Source organism: Ochotona curzoniae, unplaced genomic scaffold (genome assembly GCF_017591425.1).
Source record: "Ochotona curzoniae isolate NIBS_2020 unplaced genomic scaffold, NIBS_Ocur_1.0 contig_2754, whole genome shotgun sequence".
Classification (NCBI taxonomy): Eukaryota; Metazoa; Chordata; class Mammalia; order Lagomorpha; family Ochotonidae; genus Ochotona; species Ochotona curzoniae.
Window position 1 is genome coordinate 33,978,153 of NW_024465582.1, and position 18,309 is coordinate 33,996,461.

The window sequence follows — 18,309 nt, forward strand, 5'->3', positions numbered from 1 at the left end:
CATCTGGGTCTCCCATGTGGGTGCAGGGTCCCAGGGTTTTGAACCATCCTCCCTACTTTATCAGGACACAAGCAGAGAGCTGAATTAAAGTGGAGCAGCTGAGACATGAACTGGTACCCATGTGGGTGGGTGGAGGATTGCCAGTTGAGCCATCGTGCTGGCCCTCAGCATTTAGTTCCAATGGCACTGACCACAAACCTTTTCCCAAGTGGATGTTTAGTTACATTTGTGTGGCCTTTTAGGATGCTGTTTCTGTCCCTAGGTATTCCTTCCGAAGATTCACTCCCCAAGTGGTTGTAATGGTTGGTGCTGCATCAATCTGAAGCCAGGAGCCAGGAGCTTCTTCTGGGTCTCCCACACCAGTGCAGGGTCCTAAGGCTTTGGGCTGCCCTGCTCAATTGCTTTGCTAGGCTAGAAGCAAGGAGCTGGACAGGAAGCAGGGCCACTGGGATTAGAACCAGCATCTATATGGGATCCTGGGGCATGCAACGTGAGGACTGTAGTTACTAGGCCACCACGCTGCCCCTCCCTCTCTCTCTTTCTCTCTCTCGCTCTCTTTTTTTAAGGTGGCAGTATTTTCTAAAGATCTACAAAGGAGTCCACTCAAGCCCAGGTCAGTTTGAGAGGGTGGTGGGGCAGTGTCACAGACCTCCCAGTGCCCATGAAGCCCCCTAGCATCTTGTTCTGAGTCTGACTGAGTAGGTTGGGAGCAATGGTCCAGCTTCTGTATTTCTGATGAGCTCCCGCATAGGCTTATTGGCAGGACACACTCTGCAGGGCAAGGACCTAGACGGTAATATTTACAAAAAGCTCTAAAAGTTACTCCTGGGGTTGCAAAGTAGCTCATGGCTGCAGGGTGGAGTGGCTATTTTCTAAGCTACTATTCCACATCATTTGCCTTTCCAATTAGTTGAGGTTAAGGGTGGAAGGAACTGCTTGCCATGTGGTGCAGACAGAGGCAAAGAGATTGCTCTAGGACTAGAAAAATGGAAAGATCTCTTGACTCTGAAAGCAAACTTCGGTAATAAATAAAAACGAGCAAATGTGTTTGCTTGTCTTAGTTCCTCAACAGGCAAAGAGTACTGAATAAATCATTTTTTGAGAAACGAAGAGCGATAATAATAATAAAAAAAATTCAAGCCGAAGACGTAACAAAAACATGCCAGATGTGAGTATACATTTTTCAAGACAAATGCAAAAAAACTGGAGTCTTCTGTGGGAAGTAGGTCACCATTTTGAATTCTGTTTCAACGGAATCCTCAAGGGACCGTTACCCTCAGTCCTTTTTGTATATTAGCTCAGTTTTCCCAGCTGTTTTGAAAACAGGCATATTCCTGTCCAGCTGCTCAGCTGTCTTCTTAATGTGGTCAACTTTCAGGGAAGAAAGAATAATGAGGTCTAAACAGACACAGCCTGCAGCCAGCCAAGTTCAGTCTAGTCACTTTCTCCACAGCGGTGCCCATTTGCTTGGGTAAATGGCTCTTTGATCTCCAAATCAGGGAGCCTCTTGAGGAATCCTAAAGCTTTAGAATACCTGACACTCACTTGGGGTGGTCCTTACAGAGCCCAGCCCTTTGAATGGGCCTAGGAAACCAACCTTGCCAGACTCCCCCTTGGGATGTAATTCAGCAAGTGCTCCACATACAGCGCATTGGCAAACCTGGTTTTGAGGGACTGGGGAAGCAGCACCCTACTCTTCCTTGGTCCACCAATGACTTGTTTTGATTTAGTAACTTGGGGCTGTTTCCCATCCTTCCTCTAGGTCAGAGACTCCAACAGCTGCAGTTTACATCTTGTCCTTTTTGCTCATTGAACAATTCTTCTACTTGTTTTGGAATCTTGTAGTCACGCTGCTTTCTGTAGAGCTTCTGACACAAACAGAAGCTTGAGAAGCTGCCAGGGCTTTTCCTCCTGGCTAGATGGTCAAAACTGGCATCCCCTGCACTATGTTACATTGGCAGGTGTAAATTGGAAAACCCCATCTAGGCCCCCAGAACCTCCTTTTGATGGACATTTACTCTGTCTTGAAGTTGCACTCCATTCATCATGGGATGCTGGGTAAATCCATCGTTATTAGTGACGATGATGACTTACCATAGGTGAATAATATCAACATTTTCATAATCCAAATAAACTGATAGTAGGATTTCTAGTATACTAATCAGAAATGTATATACTTGAAATTTTGCAAAAACATTCTTTCTGAGCTTATAACTTTTCTAATTGATTTTGTGTAAGGACAATTGAGTTCCATTTCACGAAATCCAAAAGCTGATGCATGGGAAAGGCTGTGACATTGTAGATGCACTAAAGCAGTGAGGACTTGTATGGCAACACTGTCTAACAGAACTTGACCTACACTTGGCCTCATCCACATGGCAGAGACTCCCAGGGGTGACTCTCCCTTTACCAAGGAGAAGACAGAAACGTGAAGCAATGTTCTACCACACAACACAACGCACACTCTGCTGGGTACCCACGAATGCTTGGCCCTGCATGAAACACTGGAGTTTAGGATAGAACACATGGAGCCAGCTTACCCCACAGTGGGCTAACCCACCCGTCCACACCTGAAGGCTATTCCGGTTCTGTCAGGGCAGCTATGCTGTTGGTTTGCTAAGAGTTACAATTGCAACATTTCTATTTTTCTGGCTCCTGCTTGCAGTGACACTGCAGAAAAAAATAAGTTGCTTTCACACCCTATGGGGTGTCAAAGTCTCCAACATAGGGAACATTTAAAAAGGTACTGCAAAAATTTAATGGAAAATGACACAAAAAGTTAAGTCTCTTTTGGTGCAAAAATACTGAAATTCATGTTTGTTTTTTGCAAGACATATCTTTCGAAAATTATTTTTAAGATCTTCAATTGAGAAGTTCTCTTGGAGGAGATACTTTTTCTGGCAACCGAGATGTTTATGATTTAAGTCACAAGACAGGAAAGCCAAACTTCAGTGTTTAGGTATTTTGGCCCGGTGGTTCAGCCATATCCTAGGACTTGTCCAAGCATTGAGCTGGGAGACTTTTGGAGGAACTACCCTGACCCTCTGATCATCTTCTATTTATAGAGTCATGCTTTGAGCTTGCCTCCTTCTGGTCTGGACACTCTTACCTGAACCCCCAACAGGTGGGTGTGCAGGTAATCAAGCACCCTTCGAAATTACAGGCTTCAGAAAAGAGTGCAGAATCCATTTAGCAGATCACAATGAACACCTTCATTTTAATAAGATATAATAGAAGTTCAGGCTCTAGTGTTTACAGGAAGAATAAGTATGATTTCATGAGAATTTATTTATATGCACTTATATGTATCGTGAGTTGCAATGTGAAATCTATTTCTTATTTAGGGCTAGTGTTTAAAATCTTTGTGTAACACTTGTCCAGGACTTGACTTTGACCTGTAAGGAGTTCAGAGCATAAATGCTGGACCACACTGCTCAAGTTTGAATTTCAATTCTGTTATTTGCTAGCTGTGTGACTTGGAACATATTACTTAACCTTTCTGTGTTAGGATTCTTTTTTAATGCATTTCATATATGTGGTATGAAAATAATAATGTGTCATTGAGTTGATCAGGGGATCCAGTCATATAAAATGTTTAGCACCATTGCTGTCACATAGTAAATGGCTTGTACAAGAAAGCATCTGCTCCCTGCTGTGAGAGTTTAGCTTAGTGGTTAAGGAAGGGGCTTGCCTCCCACTCCAATGACCTGGGTTTGCCTCCTGGAATCGGCTGTTGAATCCAGATTCTTGCCCATGTGCCCCAGGAGGCAGTGCTGATAGCTCATAGAATTGGGTTCCTGCCCCCCATGTGGACAACAACATTCAATTTCCAGCTTCTGCATGGGTAGTCCTGGCTCCTGAGGGGTTTGAGGGAGTGAGCCAGTAGATGAGAGCTTTGTCTCTCTCTATTTGTTACTCTCTGTCCCTTCAATATTTTTTTTTTAAAAAAACAAAACACTTTGGTTCCTCAAGTATATATTTTTAACATCGAGTCAGTACAATAAAGTCCCTTTGCTATGAGTATTTGTTGTCTTATCTATACAAGGGCCTGAAACACCTGTCTGTTCTGAGTAGCATCATTCTGGACTGCTGCAGAAGAGTGCCCTGGAAGCTGCCTATCGGGCTCAGGCCGCACAGCTCCATCAATTGCTGGGCTCTGTGACCTTGGGCAAGCTAGCTATGGATTCCCAGTGTTTTTGCCTTTTCTATTTTAAACATAAAGTTATGTATTTGAAATGCAGAGTTACAAAAATAGAGAGGGAGAAGGAAAGACTGAGAGACTAGCTTCCATCTGCTGGCTCACTCCCCAAATGGGCACAAGGACAGGGCTGGGCCAGGGTAGAGGCGGGAAAGCCTAGGAATGCTTCCAGGTCTCCCAAGTAGATGGCAGGGGCCCTTGCACTCGGGTCATATTCCACTGTGTCCTAGGTACAGTAGCTGGGGGCTAGATGGGAAGTGGAACAGTAGGACTTAAATAAGCTCCCATATGGGATGCTGGCATTGCGGCTGCTACCCACAATGCTGGTTCTGTGGTTCTGAATTTCTTAATCAATACAGTGGGACCGATTGGCTCTGTCTTTAAAGTTGTTGCCAGGAAGAAATCAGACCATCCGTAGGTGCTCATAGGGCCCAAGCAGCAGTAACTAGTAGCATTGCTGCTGCTGACAATGCAGACCCACATCCTTGTTCTTTTTGTTCAGGTGGGTCAGCAGCCACACCTGTTCTTTTCCGCGACTGGCCCTGGTGAATCAACCACACACGGGCTCGCACAGTCTTCGTGATAGGAAAGCCATTGTGAGGTACAGGGCTGGATTCGGTCCACCCCACTGTGCTCTCTCTTCATCCTGGCTCTCACCACTTAGCTCAGTCACCGTCATTGTCTTTTGGCCTCTGCAGGTCCGGCCTTCTCTGTGGCTGATCCTAAAGTGTCACAAGGCTAAGCCTGCCAGCTGGGGAAGTCCGGTGTGTCGCGTGGTTGCCTGCAGCAACCGCATCTCACCTGGCTGCTTTCGCCTTCCTCTTTGAGTGTAGGCGGATGGGGATGCTGCTCAGGGTACAGTGATGTCCAGGAGAGCCCTGTTGAGTGGGGCTGTGAACACAGCCTAAAAGGGCTCCTCAGCTGAAGGGCTTTGCACAGGAGTCCTTCAGCTCGTACGCACATTTGACAAAAACCGCTCTGACAAAGAAAAATAAAGGGGCATTCTGGAAGACCCCTGAGCGGGTTGGAGCTGCTATGACTGGTCTGTTAGTCTCCTCTTTCCCCACAGCAGGGTGTTGCCCGTGGCGCTTCAGGGGGGGTGCTTTTCAACAAGAAGAATGGAGCTGTTCTCCGCAGGCTCAGTCCCTGCCTTGACCACAGGCTCCCACAGGACCTGCCTCTTCCTCTCTGTAGCCATGCAAGCCCTTAGCACACGCCTCTGGTTCAAGGGAGCGCCTGGATCACACCACGCCAGCCACAGAATAGGATCAGAGCTGAAGGCGGGGGAGGAATCAGAGGCCTTTCAGGCGATTCTAAAGCTTTCTCTCCTAGCTCCCAGGGGTAAGAAACAGGCAGCGCATCTCACTGATTTGCCATCCAGGGCTGGGAGAAAGTCAGTAGAATGGCCATGAGAAGACAAGAGTTAGGGCCACAGACGGTTTTCCCATCCAGCAGGGGCGTCCCTTGCCTATTTTCCTTTCCTCTAAAAGCTGCAAGTCTTAGACTCTCTTTTTTAAAAAAAATTTATACACAGCAACCAGGGCAGCACATAGTCTCTTGGGAGCACTCCCACGGGTCCCAGGCTTCTGCCGATGTCTCCTATAGATTCAAGATTTGCTCTGACGCCCTTTTGGCTCAAGGCCAGCCAAGACCCGTCTAAACGTTTCCATTCACACTCGAGAAACTGACACGCCGGAGCTAAAGCAGAATAGAGCGGACAAGCGAGATCGTCTGGGTTGATACCACAAAGTTTACTCCTTCCTTGCACCCCTCTTGTCCCCTAGCACGTGGTGCGTGTGTGTGCGCGCGACCGTGCGTGTCTCCTTTCAGCCTAGAAAGCCCCCCCCCCCTTTTTTTTTTTCTTTTTCTGGCTAGTTTCTCCCATTCCACTTTTTCCAGATAAGGTTCAGTTCTTGGCCCAAGGTGTCTCCACCCCCTCGCCGTCTCCCTCTGCCGTCCGACCCGCGGCCCTCACTCCCCTGCTAAGGTCGCGCGGTGCGGCCCTTCGCTCCGATTCCCCGCTCCACGGCGGGCCGGCTCCAGACCCGCGCGCTGCCCGCCTTGCACGGCAGCGGGACTCGGTGGCCGCGCCCCGGCCCCGCCTTCCCTACCTGGCGCCCGCGCGGCCGTGGGAGCCGCAGCCTCCGCCCACCGGCGCTCCTGCCCTGCCATTGGCTCCCCGGGCTGCCCGTCTCCTCCGCTCCGGCCCGGGAGGCAGGTTTTGTCGGAGAAGCCCGCAGTCCCGGCGGCTCGGGCGCAGCGCGACAACACCGTGGCGCGCCGCTCGCGGTCCGAAGCGGGCATGTCCCTGCGCGCGGGAGCCCCTGACGACCCCTCGGGCCCGAGCGCCGTCTAACTTGGCGGTGGGCTCCTGGGGCCCCGCTGCCGTCATGTAGTAGCTTGCCGGGGGGCTCCCCTCAGCCCGCAAAGCGGCAGCGCCAGAGAGCCGGAGCCACAGAGCCGGGCAGCCCCGCGGCTTTCCCCCCCGGAGGCGCCGAGTGCACGCCGCGCCTCACCGGCCCGCGGGCAGCACTTTGGGCACGAGGGGGACATGGGGGAGAAAGTTTCGGAGGCGCCGGAGCCCGTGCCCAGCGGCTGCAGCGGCCACAGAAGCCGGAGTGCCGCGCCGACGGCGGCCAGTGCCGCCGAGTCCTCGCCCGGCGCTTCCTCCGCCGAATCTTCCTCAGGCTCAGAAACTCTGTCGGAAGAAGGGGAGCCCGGCGGCTTCTCCCGCAGGCCGCCGCCACCGCCACCGCCGCCGCCGCCGGGAGGCTCCCTGGGCACCCGGCCGCCCGCCTCGTGGGCTCCGGTGCGCACGCTGCTGGACCGCGGAGTCCCTGCCCGGCCACCGGTCCCTGGAGGAGCCGCGCCGCCTGCGCCCCGGGGCAGCAGCGCGTCCCAAGAGGAGCAGGATGAGGAGGTGGGCCGGGCGTTGGGAGGCGGCGTACCGGGGCACATAGACGGGGAGGGACCCTGGGCGCTGTGCTTCGTGCCGGGCTGTGACGGGTCGGAGGCTACTGTGGGTCGTGGATTCCCGCGGGGCCTGAATGGCTATATGCGGGGGTGTGCGTCCATGTGCTGCCTGCGGACGTGTGCTTATTAAAGTGTCAGAGCGGCCAAGCGCTGGATGGGGGGGTTCTGCGCTCGGGTGGCCGAGAAGGGCGCGATCTGGACGCCGGGCGTGTTCGCGCGGCAGACGTGCTTCTCTAAAGTGGGCGTTGCTCACCCGCGGCATGCGTGGGCCGGGGACACGGTGGTTAGCGAGCGGGGGCGGTGCGTGGAGGCGGGAGCTGTGCTCTCCGAACGGTCCCGCGGGGTTTCAATAGCACGGCTCCCTGGGACAGAGCCCGCGTCTGGGTCCCCAAAGCCAGCACTCATCCTCCTGTAGCCAGGAGCCCCGGCGCTGGGTGGGCAGGGAGCTGAGCTCCATCGGAGTAGTTTTCAGGACATTGGTGTGAGCGCGCTGCCCAGGGAACCAACCTGGGATGGCTCACCTGTTTCAGGAGGACCGCATCTCCCTGTTTCCTGGGAGGGTGTGTGTCCAGAACGTGTGTGTGTCTCTTCATAATGCGCTGAGCCTGTGACTTTGGTATTCTCCCGGCCGCAACCAGTGGCTTTTATTTGCTTTTGGAAGACAGTTAAAGGAATCCCAAGTTCTTCGTGCCTGGAAGATTGCTCTGTTGTTTTCAGTCATTGGACCGGGCAGGGTCATAAATAAAACATCAGCCTAACCTGGCCTTCTTGTGAAATTTATTCCTCAGCGGCAGAGTGGGATTTTCCTTATCGTTGATGGGGTCAGCTTTAGTAAATAATTGCCTTTGTCTTTAGAGGGAGCGAACTGAGGTCAGAGCCCTGGCAGTAGCTTCCTGGGTCCCCAGACTGGAAGCTAAGACTGGATTTGGGGTAAGGGAAGAGAAGGCAGATCCTGGTCAAGCAGAAATGGAATAAACCCAGGCTGGTCAGTGACCCATTGCTCCGGGTGTAGGGATTCAGAACAGGTGGCTACTGACCTGCTTTCTGTAACTGTCTCTGCTTAGAGGTTAGGAGACCTTGGGACAGTAGGGGTGTTATTTTCCTTTCCTGAGGCCTTGGAGGTCAAGTTCCTTTTCACAGGGATGGTTCTGTTCATTATCAGGAATTTGGGACGGCTCTCAAGTTCCAGCTTGATTGCAGGGGCAGGACTCCAGGAATTCGGTGAGTGCCACACCCTCCTGGACCCAGGTCCTGGCACAGTTGATCAAACCCTGGACCATTCCCCGTGTTCCTTGCCTGTCCCTGTAAGCATGCCAGGTGCTCACCTTGTCGTTTGTGCTTCAACTCTCAGAGATGAGCATATTGCCGCTGGGAAGCTGGGGTGTACACAATGGTTTACTGCCAGACCCTAACACTATGTTGTCGCTAACAGCCCTGTGTTTTCTGATTAGCCAGGAATGTGTTCTATAGGAAAACAACGGCCCGGGTTTGCAGATGGCGGGGAGGGAGTTATGAGTGGCTCACTTTTTATCCCAATTCTGTAGCTCATTTGCTGCCTGGCCTCAGGGTGATGGTGCTTTACTGTCTGCGAAGTGGATATAATGATAGCTTATTTCAGAGGCAGTATGGTGAGGAGTGGCTGATTGAAACACATTTTGAAAGTGGAATGGCTAAATAACATTGGTCACTACTTGTGAAATCCCAGAATTGGATGTAAATGGATACAGCACCACAATTTATTGTGTATCTTAACCTGTGGCGGCAGATGCTTGGAAAGTGGCCAGGAATGAGATTTGGACTTGTCTCAGAATTTTTGAGCTAAAACCAGGTAGGCTTCTCTGCTTTCCGCCATAGAGAAGTGATGGCTTTGCGAGAGGGGCTGAAGGACGGGGTGCGTTTTGTGGTTCTTAGATTGGTGATGATAGGATCTTAACCTGGCAAGGGATGGTGAACCTTTGAGGAATCTTAGGAAAGCTTCTGGCTTCTCTCACAAAGTTTGCCCAGGTATAAATACCACCCTGAGGGCTCAGGGATGCCAGGTGTCAGCTCATTGGGAGCTCCTTGTATTCCTTCCTACTTCTACCACCTTGAGTAGTTGTGTGATCAAGGACCGTTGTATTTCTATAAGCCTCAGTTTTTTCATCTCTTAAGTGGGAGTGAGAGCAATAGCATAGACATTGAGTGCCAAGCAAATATTAGTTATATTAATAGCAAGTCAGACGTATTTATTAGTAGTTGTCAACTTTTATGTTCATTTGTGACAAAACTTTGTGCAGTGGAAATGCAAGGTTGGGTTGTCCTCTTTCTTTCTTTAAAAAAGTATTTTTATTTGAAAGAGTTAAAGAGAGAAGGAAAGACAGAGCCCTTTCACCTGCTGGCTCACTTCCCAAATGGCTGTCACAGCCACAGTTGAGTTGATCCAAAGCCACGAGCCTTTTTCCAGTTGTCCACGGAGGTGTAGGGGCCCAGAACATCCTCTGCTGTTTTCCCAGGCTATATGCAGGGAGGGAGCTGGATCAGAAGTGGAGCAACCACGACGCAAAACCAGAGCCCTCATGGGCCCCTGTACCGTGGATGGGGCATTAGCGTGATAAGCCATGTGAGATGCATACTTCCTTAGTTACTTTTCAAGGATCTGTGGTTGTTTTTTGAGGATACTTCAGAAAGTTCATGCAAAAGTATATTACAAAATGCTGTAAGGAGTTCTCATTTCTTTGCACTAAAACAAACCTATCTTTTAATTCCATGTCCCCAAAAACCCCCAAATTTAAAGTGCCCATATAGTTCCCATTTTCCTCACATAAACTGGAAAACATCTTTTATCTGCCTCAGGTTGTGGCTTTGTTAGTGGACACTGCGTGTAGAGCAGTAAGAGGCTTAAGTGTGGCTCAGAAAGTGGAAAGAAGCTCATTTAGATTTTGAAATTATTATGTCTAGCTTGGGAGATTCATCATTTTCCAAGGTTTTTTTTTGTTTTGTTTTGTTTCGTTTTGTTTGTTTAGTGCAACCTGTTGTATTAACTTTTAAAAAGCACAATTCCAGTTTCTAGTGCTAATTTTTGGACAGCCTGGGTGAAGTGGTTTTGGGTGTTTCTCATAATGTCAGCAGCATTTGATCCATGTAATATTTTATCTCACTTCCAGGAATTGTATAAAATTGCCACGTCTCATTCGTGTAAGTCGGTGTAGTCACCTCGTACTTCTGACTCAGTGTGCGTGATTTTTGCGTTTCAAAAAATTTTTAGGATGTATTTATTTTTACTTGAAAGAGATACAGAGAAGGAGAGGCAGAAAAAATGTTTCAGCTGCTGGTTCACTCCCCAAATGCCACACTGGCCAGAAATGAGCTGATCTGTAGCTAGGAGCCAGGACTTTCTTCCAAGTCTCTCAAGTGGGTGCAGGGTTATCCTCTGCTGCCTTCCTAGGCCATAAGAGGAGCTAAAGGGGAAATGGAGCAGCTGGGACATAAACTGGTGCCCGTATGGGATGCCAGGACTAGCAGGTGGAGGATGAGCCTGTTGAGCCACAGCCCATGACTTTTTGTTTTAAAAAGCTGTGTCTGCCTTCTTTCTGTAGCCTGTGGATTTGGGGATGCTGGGGTGAGGGGACTCACATTGCACTTTAGTAGTAAATACCATTGAGACATTTTCTTTTGAAGATTTGTTTATTTGAAAGTCAGAGTGAGTATGAAAGATAGGCTCTTCCATCTGTTGATTCACTTCCCAAATGACTGCAACAGCCAGTGCTGGGCCTAATGAAAGCCAGGACTTCATCTGGGTCAGTCATATAGGTGCAGGGGCCCAAACACTGCTTTCCCAGGCACATTAGCAGGGAGCTGGATCAGCAGTGGAGCAGCCAGGACTAGAACTGGCACCCATACAGAATGCCTGCCTAGCAGATGGCGACCACCTGTTACACCGTAGAGGTGACCCCTAAAATGTGTTTAAAGATTACTTTAAAGTTTGACAGGCAGATTAACAGAGAGAGATAGAGAGAGATAGATTGAGATTGTGATCTACTGGTTTACTTCCCAAAAGGCTACAGTGGCTGGGGCCGGCCTGGCAGAGCCAGGAGCCTTCAGCTCCATCATGATCTCGCATGAGGACAGCAGAGGCGCAGGCACTTGGACCATCTGATCCTGCCTTCCCTGGTGCATTAGCAGGGAGCTGCATTGGAAGTGAAGTAGCCAGGGCTGGAACTGGTGCTCACCTGGCCTTGCAGTTGGGCCTGCCATGTCACAATGCCAGCTTTCACCCCTCTTCCCTGACCTGCCACCTACATCGTTTCTGAGACTTGCCTTTAGACCTTTTTCCTGTCTGCCCAGAACACCTTGTGATGACTCTAATGCAATGCTTGAGTGCTGTTTAGTGATTGCTGGTCAGTACATTTGTGGAAGGCATGGATTTTTACTGCATGTGCCTTACATGTAGGGTGCCCCCATGTATAAATAGTGAATGGAAGGGGAAACTATCTGTAAAGAGTTATGCATTGGACCAAAGGGTGCCTACCTGCGGATTCATTGACATCGTTGTGAATTATGCTGCTTAGACCTCGAGAACTCACAGTGTGAAAAGACCTGCTCACAGCAAAAACCATTATGAACCAATTTTTTCCCCAGGCAAATTGTAAACAAAGCTGGTTCCCTGAGAATCCACTCTGAATGATTTGGCAAGGACTCGTGTGTTAAACTTGCTAACTGCTTTTCATTGTAGAGACTTTCAGGAATAGAAAGGTGGAAAAGAATGAAAAGGCTTTCCAATCCAATATACACAACCCTTTTGTGCTTTGCTACACTAAGAGGCTTACTGGCATAAGTTGACAAACAGTTTCTCATATTCATAAAAGCACATTTATGGGGTAGCTTTGAATTGTACTAACTGGATCATGAATCTGAGGACAGCTGGTCTTTTTTTCTTTTTCTTATATTTTGAGAGGGGTGTACACACACACAGCCCTGCCCAAGTGAGCCATCCCACTTGCTGGTTCACTTAGCAAATGTCCGCAATGGCCAGAGATGGACTGAGCATAATACAGATCTCCCCTGTGGGTGGCAGGGAGCCATCATCTGTACCTTCCAGGGATGCATTGGCAGGAAGCTGGAACTAGGAACTAGAGCTGGGAGTTAAGCTGAGATGCTCTGAGGACTGCTTCTGGTGTCATTGTGTGTGTGGGTGGGTGTTCCCCATATGGCAGAAATGCAGTGGAAGAATTTCTACTGTTGGTTGCTTAAGAGAATAAATAACAAAAAGCAACCATGAATTTAACAAGGGTTTCCACCAGGTTAATATTTTATTAATCACAGCAACTACATAACTTGAAAAGAGTAGTGCATAAATCTTAGCCTATTTATTATTTAGTCCACTTTTGGGCTCATTGCTGCAGTGAGAGCCGTGAGCTGAGAGAGTCAGCCAGTGTGTGCTGAGTCCAACTCCGTGGGAGGCCCAGCGATGACACTGGCCTCCGTGAGTGTCTCCTCTACACGGGGGGCTGGTTGCTGAATTCCCTGGTGTCAGTGGTGGCAGGTGGGCAGAGAGCCTGGGAGGGTATATGTGTGTGACCACGTATGTACCTCATTGGTCGTGGGTGACTGCCTGACTCAGGAAGAGATGTTGGAGCAGGAGATGGACAAGGCCTGAGCAAGAGCGAGCATTCTGAGATGGTGGCTCCAGGAGGGACCCCAGGCTCCCTGACAGGGAGGAAAGGAGCCCAGCACACTGGATGATGTTTGGCAGAGAGGATGTGCTAAGATTCTGCAGTGCTGCTTAGACTTTTCCAGAAGGGCACTGGCAGGTTGGAAGCCAGGATGTGCTGGGGTGAGAGGTTCACATGGCATGCAAACTGGTTGGGAACTGCTGGTGTGGCCTGTGAGGATGCCCGCGAGTTGGGGTGGGCAACCTGAGAAGGCAGCATCTTGACACATGGCGTCCAGGAGACAGACTTGGGCTCCTGTGGTTCAGGGACTGCAGGTAAATACAAATCAAATGCCAGGGACCAGCAATGTGCTCATGAAAAATATGTGTTACCTTTTAGTTCCGGTCTGCCATGGACTTTTGGAAGTCCTCCTCAAGTGAAGGAAAGAATGAACACTGGTCCAAAAGGGCATCTTAGGGGCCAATTGCTGCAGTTTTATCTGAGGTCTAAAGTTTTCTCAGTGAAGAACAACTTCATGAATGTGAATGTCTTGAGTGATAAAAGGCCTTGTAATGTGCATTGCTCCCTGGGAGGTGGGAGCTCCAGCCTGTCTGCTGTGAGATGTAGCTCCTGCTGGCAGCAGGTGTGCTGTTTGAGCCTTGACCCTGAGACCTGCTGGCTGGCCTTCTCACCTGGATCTTCCTGGAGAAGACCGGGTCAGCTTTTACCCTACCCAGCTCTGGTGTGAGGCTTTCGAGGGAATTCCAGGGAATTCTGTTTGGCCTTTTAGAGCCTGTGATGATGGATACCCACTCAGGCTTGTCCGGGTTGGTGTTTCACATGGACCCCATGAGGAGTAGCAGACCCGATTAATAAACAGATGCCTGTGGAATGTAACCCATAACGAGACGATTCATAACCACGTGGCCTGCACTGGGGAAGCTGACAGAAGTGTGTCGATGCAGACAGCTTTGAGGGAATGGTGATCCTTGTTAGAGGAAAGCCACCTTTGTCGTTTCTGATAATTCTGTGGTATTTGTCTGTACAGGACCTGGGTTCTTTTCCTGTGTCCCCTCTGAGCCAGCAGCCCGTGTTTCAGGGACTGTCGTGCCTGAGGCTGCAGACTCATGGTCTTGTTCAGCCTCCTATAGGTTGTAGGGCTTTGCCTGGGTTGCTGCTCTTTGCTCATCTGAACACAGGCATGCTGACAGTACAGGAGGCAGTTAGGAGAATGAACGAGATATATGATGTAGAATTCGTGGCAGATAGAGTAAGTTCTGAGTTTGGGAAAGCTCAGGAATGCAGAGGGCCAGTGCTGTCACTTCTCCGGAGTAAACAGAGGCCTGGAAATCTCTCTCCCTTCCAGGATGATACTGCTAGCACCACGTCCTGGTGGGCTTTTGGCTCATGAGTAGATAGGTCTGTAGCATAGATGGCACTTAGTTTCATGGACAGAGCATTTCATGTGAGGTGCTAACAACAAAACTTGGGGCATATGGTTCCTTGGCCTTACCATTAAAACACCATCTCCCTTGTGCGCATGGAGCCTGCTACTTCTGATAGTTACTAGCTAATGTCTGAACAGGCTGCACGTGGGGAGTTAGTCAGAAGGGGCCGGGTCAACCAGATGGGGAGGCCAGTGGGATGACCCCTTACTTCGCTTTCCTCAGTGATGGCTTGGGGCCCGAGAATGGGGTAGGGAGAAGTCAGGCTTCCTATATACATGGGGGGTGGGAAGGCAGGTGGGCATGGAGCCATTTGATCATCTCAGAGGAGCGATCTGTGGGAATTTGATGAGACTCCAAAATGTAAAGCTCGTGTGTGCCAGGTACTCAACCAAAGTTCTCTCTGGGACCATAATAAACATTTCAGTTTTTTTTTTAGCAAACGTGGAAGATCTCCAGGAGCCTTTTGGATAAAGCACTAATGCCAGTGCAGCAGCTGCAAATTCGGAGGGACCTGGCTGCGTCCTGTGCTCAGGGTGACCTTGACTCAACTCGGCCTCCTTTAGCTCAAAGATTCGTGTTGCCTTTTATGTGTCCAATGTTTTGTCTGTGATTTCCTATCTGGTAATGTGATTGTAGGTTAAAACATGACATAAAATACAAGATGCGACAGAAGGCTGTTTCTCCCCCAACGGCTGTGTTCTCATCTGTTCTCTCTTTGCTCTGGCTGGGCGCTGTCCCCTGGTTCAGGAATCGTTTCCCTGGTAGTCCAGCTTAGGAAGGACCTGTGCTCTCAGCATTAGCCGACAAAACCAAGCACTCAGACCCGGATGTGGAGTCGGACTGTGGTTGTCAGGAAGCCCCCTACACTCCGTGGCGTGTAAATGGGAAGGACTCCTGCGACTTGCAACTTCTCCATCTCTCCTTAGTGAAGACCGTCTTGCGTGCGTTTAATGATTTGAATGCACAGCTGGACACCTGTCCGTGAGACGGTTATAAATTCGCAGCTTAGACCCGTATTGTAGTGCCAGCCCATCAGTTCTCTCAGACACGGTCCGTATACTTCTGATCATGATGCTTAGCTCCACTAAACCTTTCAGCCCTGGTGTGCTGCAGTGAAGCTGGGGGCTTGGGGATATGTGTCAGGGAAGGTGAAGATACTGGCAAAGCAGGCCTCTTTTTGTAAACTAGTCTCATAGGCTGTCACCTGGAAAATGAAAATTTAATTTTAACCTTTTTGATTTTAGAAGTGTTTTCCATAGAAAGCAAACTCACGGGTACCTCCAATTCAGTGTGGGTAGATGAGTATCAGTAAACAAACTTATATTACATGTAGCTTGTAGTCTTTTGCCTTTTCCTTAGAATCCTGCCAGCAACATTTTTTGTTTAAATTAGCCATGTAACGAAGTCTCTATTTTCCTCCTACCTGTGCCTTTTTTTTTTGACACCTATCAGATCTCACACTTGTGGACTTCCACATTTAACTTTTTGGACATTTCTTTATACAGAATTGGATGGACCTTCTGCGATGTGGGAGGGACCTCAGTGGTGGGGAAATCAAGTTCACCAGGGGTAAGAAGTGAAGGCTAAACTCTTAGGTCACCGTGCACTATCAACTCAGATTTATTTCCTCCCTAATCACAAACTGAAAACAGGTGCCTATGCAGTCCTCGCCCATTCCACGACATCGAGGTATCAAAATGGAATGCGATTGTGATGAAATCCAGTTAGTTCGGAAGGTGGCTGGTGAATTTCACAAACAGGCCCCTGATAAGTAAAGTGGCTCCAGAGGAGCTTGTCTGGCCACGCACGAGGCACAGGCTCACACCCCTAGCGCCCGCACCAAGGCACAGGCTCACACCCCTAGTGCCCGCACCAAAAGCTATTCACCTATAATGGCTGAATTGAAGGAATCTGACCTGCTCCCCAGGCTTCTGCTTTTAACAGAGCAGCTGGGCTTATCCTGGAGGCAGGGGCGGAGGAGAAGCAGGAGGCCGCCGGCTTCGGGCTTGACAAAGGACCCCCTGAGCGACCCTACTGGTAGCCGGAGAATTTGAGCCGATCCCCATGAGTAGACTACGGACCAGGAAGCCCCAGGCATGTGCCCTTGCGGCTTTCATCAGCATGGTAAGCAGAAGCACAGCCCTAGCTTTCAAACTGGACTGTGTGAGAGGAATGCTGCTCGGAGCTAATGAAAAGACTGTACTCCTTTTGCTCTACATTTTGATACTTTGAAATATTATTCTACTGCTCAAAATACTACCTTGGGCAACTTTATTTAGTATCCTGCTTGGTTTCCTTGGAAGTTCTTAGCTGTTTGTTTTGCGAGCCTTGGCCCTGTAACTCTGGTTCATTGCGGCCTAGGAGGGTGAACTTAACACCTGTAGAACCTTGAAGGCTGGGATGGGTGTAGCCCAGCTGGGATGGGTGTAGCTCGGCTGGGATGGGTGTAGCCTGGCTGGGGGGGATGGGTGTATCCCGGCTGGGATGGGTGCGGCCCAGCCGGGATGCGGATCCTCAGGAAGACACAGAGAAATGGTTATGAAGGCTTGGAACTGTTTTGGATTTTCTTCATAAAAAACACATCAGTATCGTTTTTGTGTTTAAGATTTCCACTTTGAAATTGAAAACATTTCCGCCTGGTGAAAGCCCAGCTCACGTGTGGGAACAGCCTGAGGCTACAAGTTTAAACATTACAAAATGAGATCTGTTGCAAAGTTAACTCCAGTGGAGGAACAACGTGACAGTTTTGTAGCCTGGTAAAATCATACTGTTTTGTATTCCTTTAAAATGATTTGTGAGTCATCGCCTTGTGTGTATGAGACTGTCATGCCTTGGTTCGAAATTTTTTTTTATTTGTTTGTTTTTTCTCCTTCCTGTCTGTAGATTGGTTGTTGAAATTTTAACATACACGAGGAAAAAAGAATGACAAACTGGTCTAGGAGACTGTAGTAAAACCTTAGCTTAATAGGATGCTTGGAGGAGAAAAAACCCTTGCTCGGTTCCTGGATTTTATGATTCATTCATGATTAATTGGAAAGCTTTTCTTTGTTCCCACCTATGCCTTACCTTTTTTTTCCCCTCCGTAACATCACTGTGCATTTTCCAGCCTTATTATTCTGTGCTGAACAAGCTAATTTTTTTTTTTTTTAAAACGATCGGGCCTCTTGTGCTTTGGGGCCTCACAGTGGGCATCAATCATCTTCAAAAACTCTTGAAGATATGAGAGAGTGAGAAGAGGTGGGAAGTGGGCATCAGATTGTGTGTGCTGTTATTGAAAGTAGATCTTTTGACTCTTTCTAAGTTTAAAAGTGGACAGAAAAAAGGCTGCCACCCCCTGTTCTCCAGCATCTGGGGCTGGATAAACATGGCACCCCTAGTCCTCAGCTGTCAGCTGTCCATTTGGAGAGCAGGCCCTTCCTGCCCAGGGGTTCTGGGTTAGGGAACACCGGGGCTGGAGGAGGAGGAACTCAGAGTCGGCCTGCAGTCCCAGCCAGGTGGCAGTCAAGGGGACCCTCCTGGAGATGTGGCAAAGACTTTTTGTTTGTTTTTTGGGCACCCTCATACGATAACCATAACTCTCTCATGAATTATTTTAACCCAAAGCCAAATGCCTCCTGCCATTTTCAGCCCACTTGTAGTGGGAGGGAGGACAGTAAAGGGTCAGAACTTAAGGGATCAGGTAGTTGCTCCCAGCAAGTCCCACAGCACTGTTTTCCAAGAACCCTGAGTGCTATTGTTGGAAAATAACAGGGTTCTGTCCAAGGCATATCCTGTGTATATAAGATGTCTTTACGTGACAAATGGCCTGATTCCTCACCACCAGCCGTCACGTGTCCCCTGCTTCTCAGTCTCTGATCGTGGCATCTGCTGTTTCTGTAGACGAAGCCTGCTACGTGTTCCTGCTACGAGGATCATTGCCATGTGGTCTCGTTCCACCAGAGACCTTACAGTTGTGTATTCCTAGGAGTTGGTGAGAGGGTGGGTGCATCATTCCCGGACAGAGGCTGGTTTTGTTCCTTGGGTTTCTGCTGCTGGTTTCTCTCTCCCTTCTTTCGCCACG

At 49.3% G+C, this 18,309-nt stretch overlaps 1 protein-coding gene across 1 annotated transcript in view; it reads left to right on the forward strand.

Annotated features, from left to right (window-relative positions):
- The first annotated feature begins 6,749 nt into the window (after positions 1–6,749).
- Positions 6,750–18,309, forward strand: part of MAST4 (microtubule associated serine/threonine kinase family member 4) — a 594,255-nt gene continuing 582,695 nt past the window's right edge. Inside the window, exon 1 of the mRNA XM_040977340.1 lies at positions 6,750–7,118. Coding sequence (XP_040833274.1) covers positions 6,750–7,118 — 369 coding nt within the window. The remainder of the gene's footprint in view (positions 7,119–18,309) is intronic.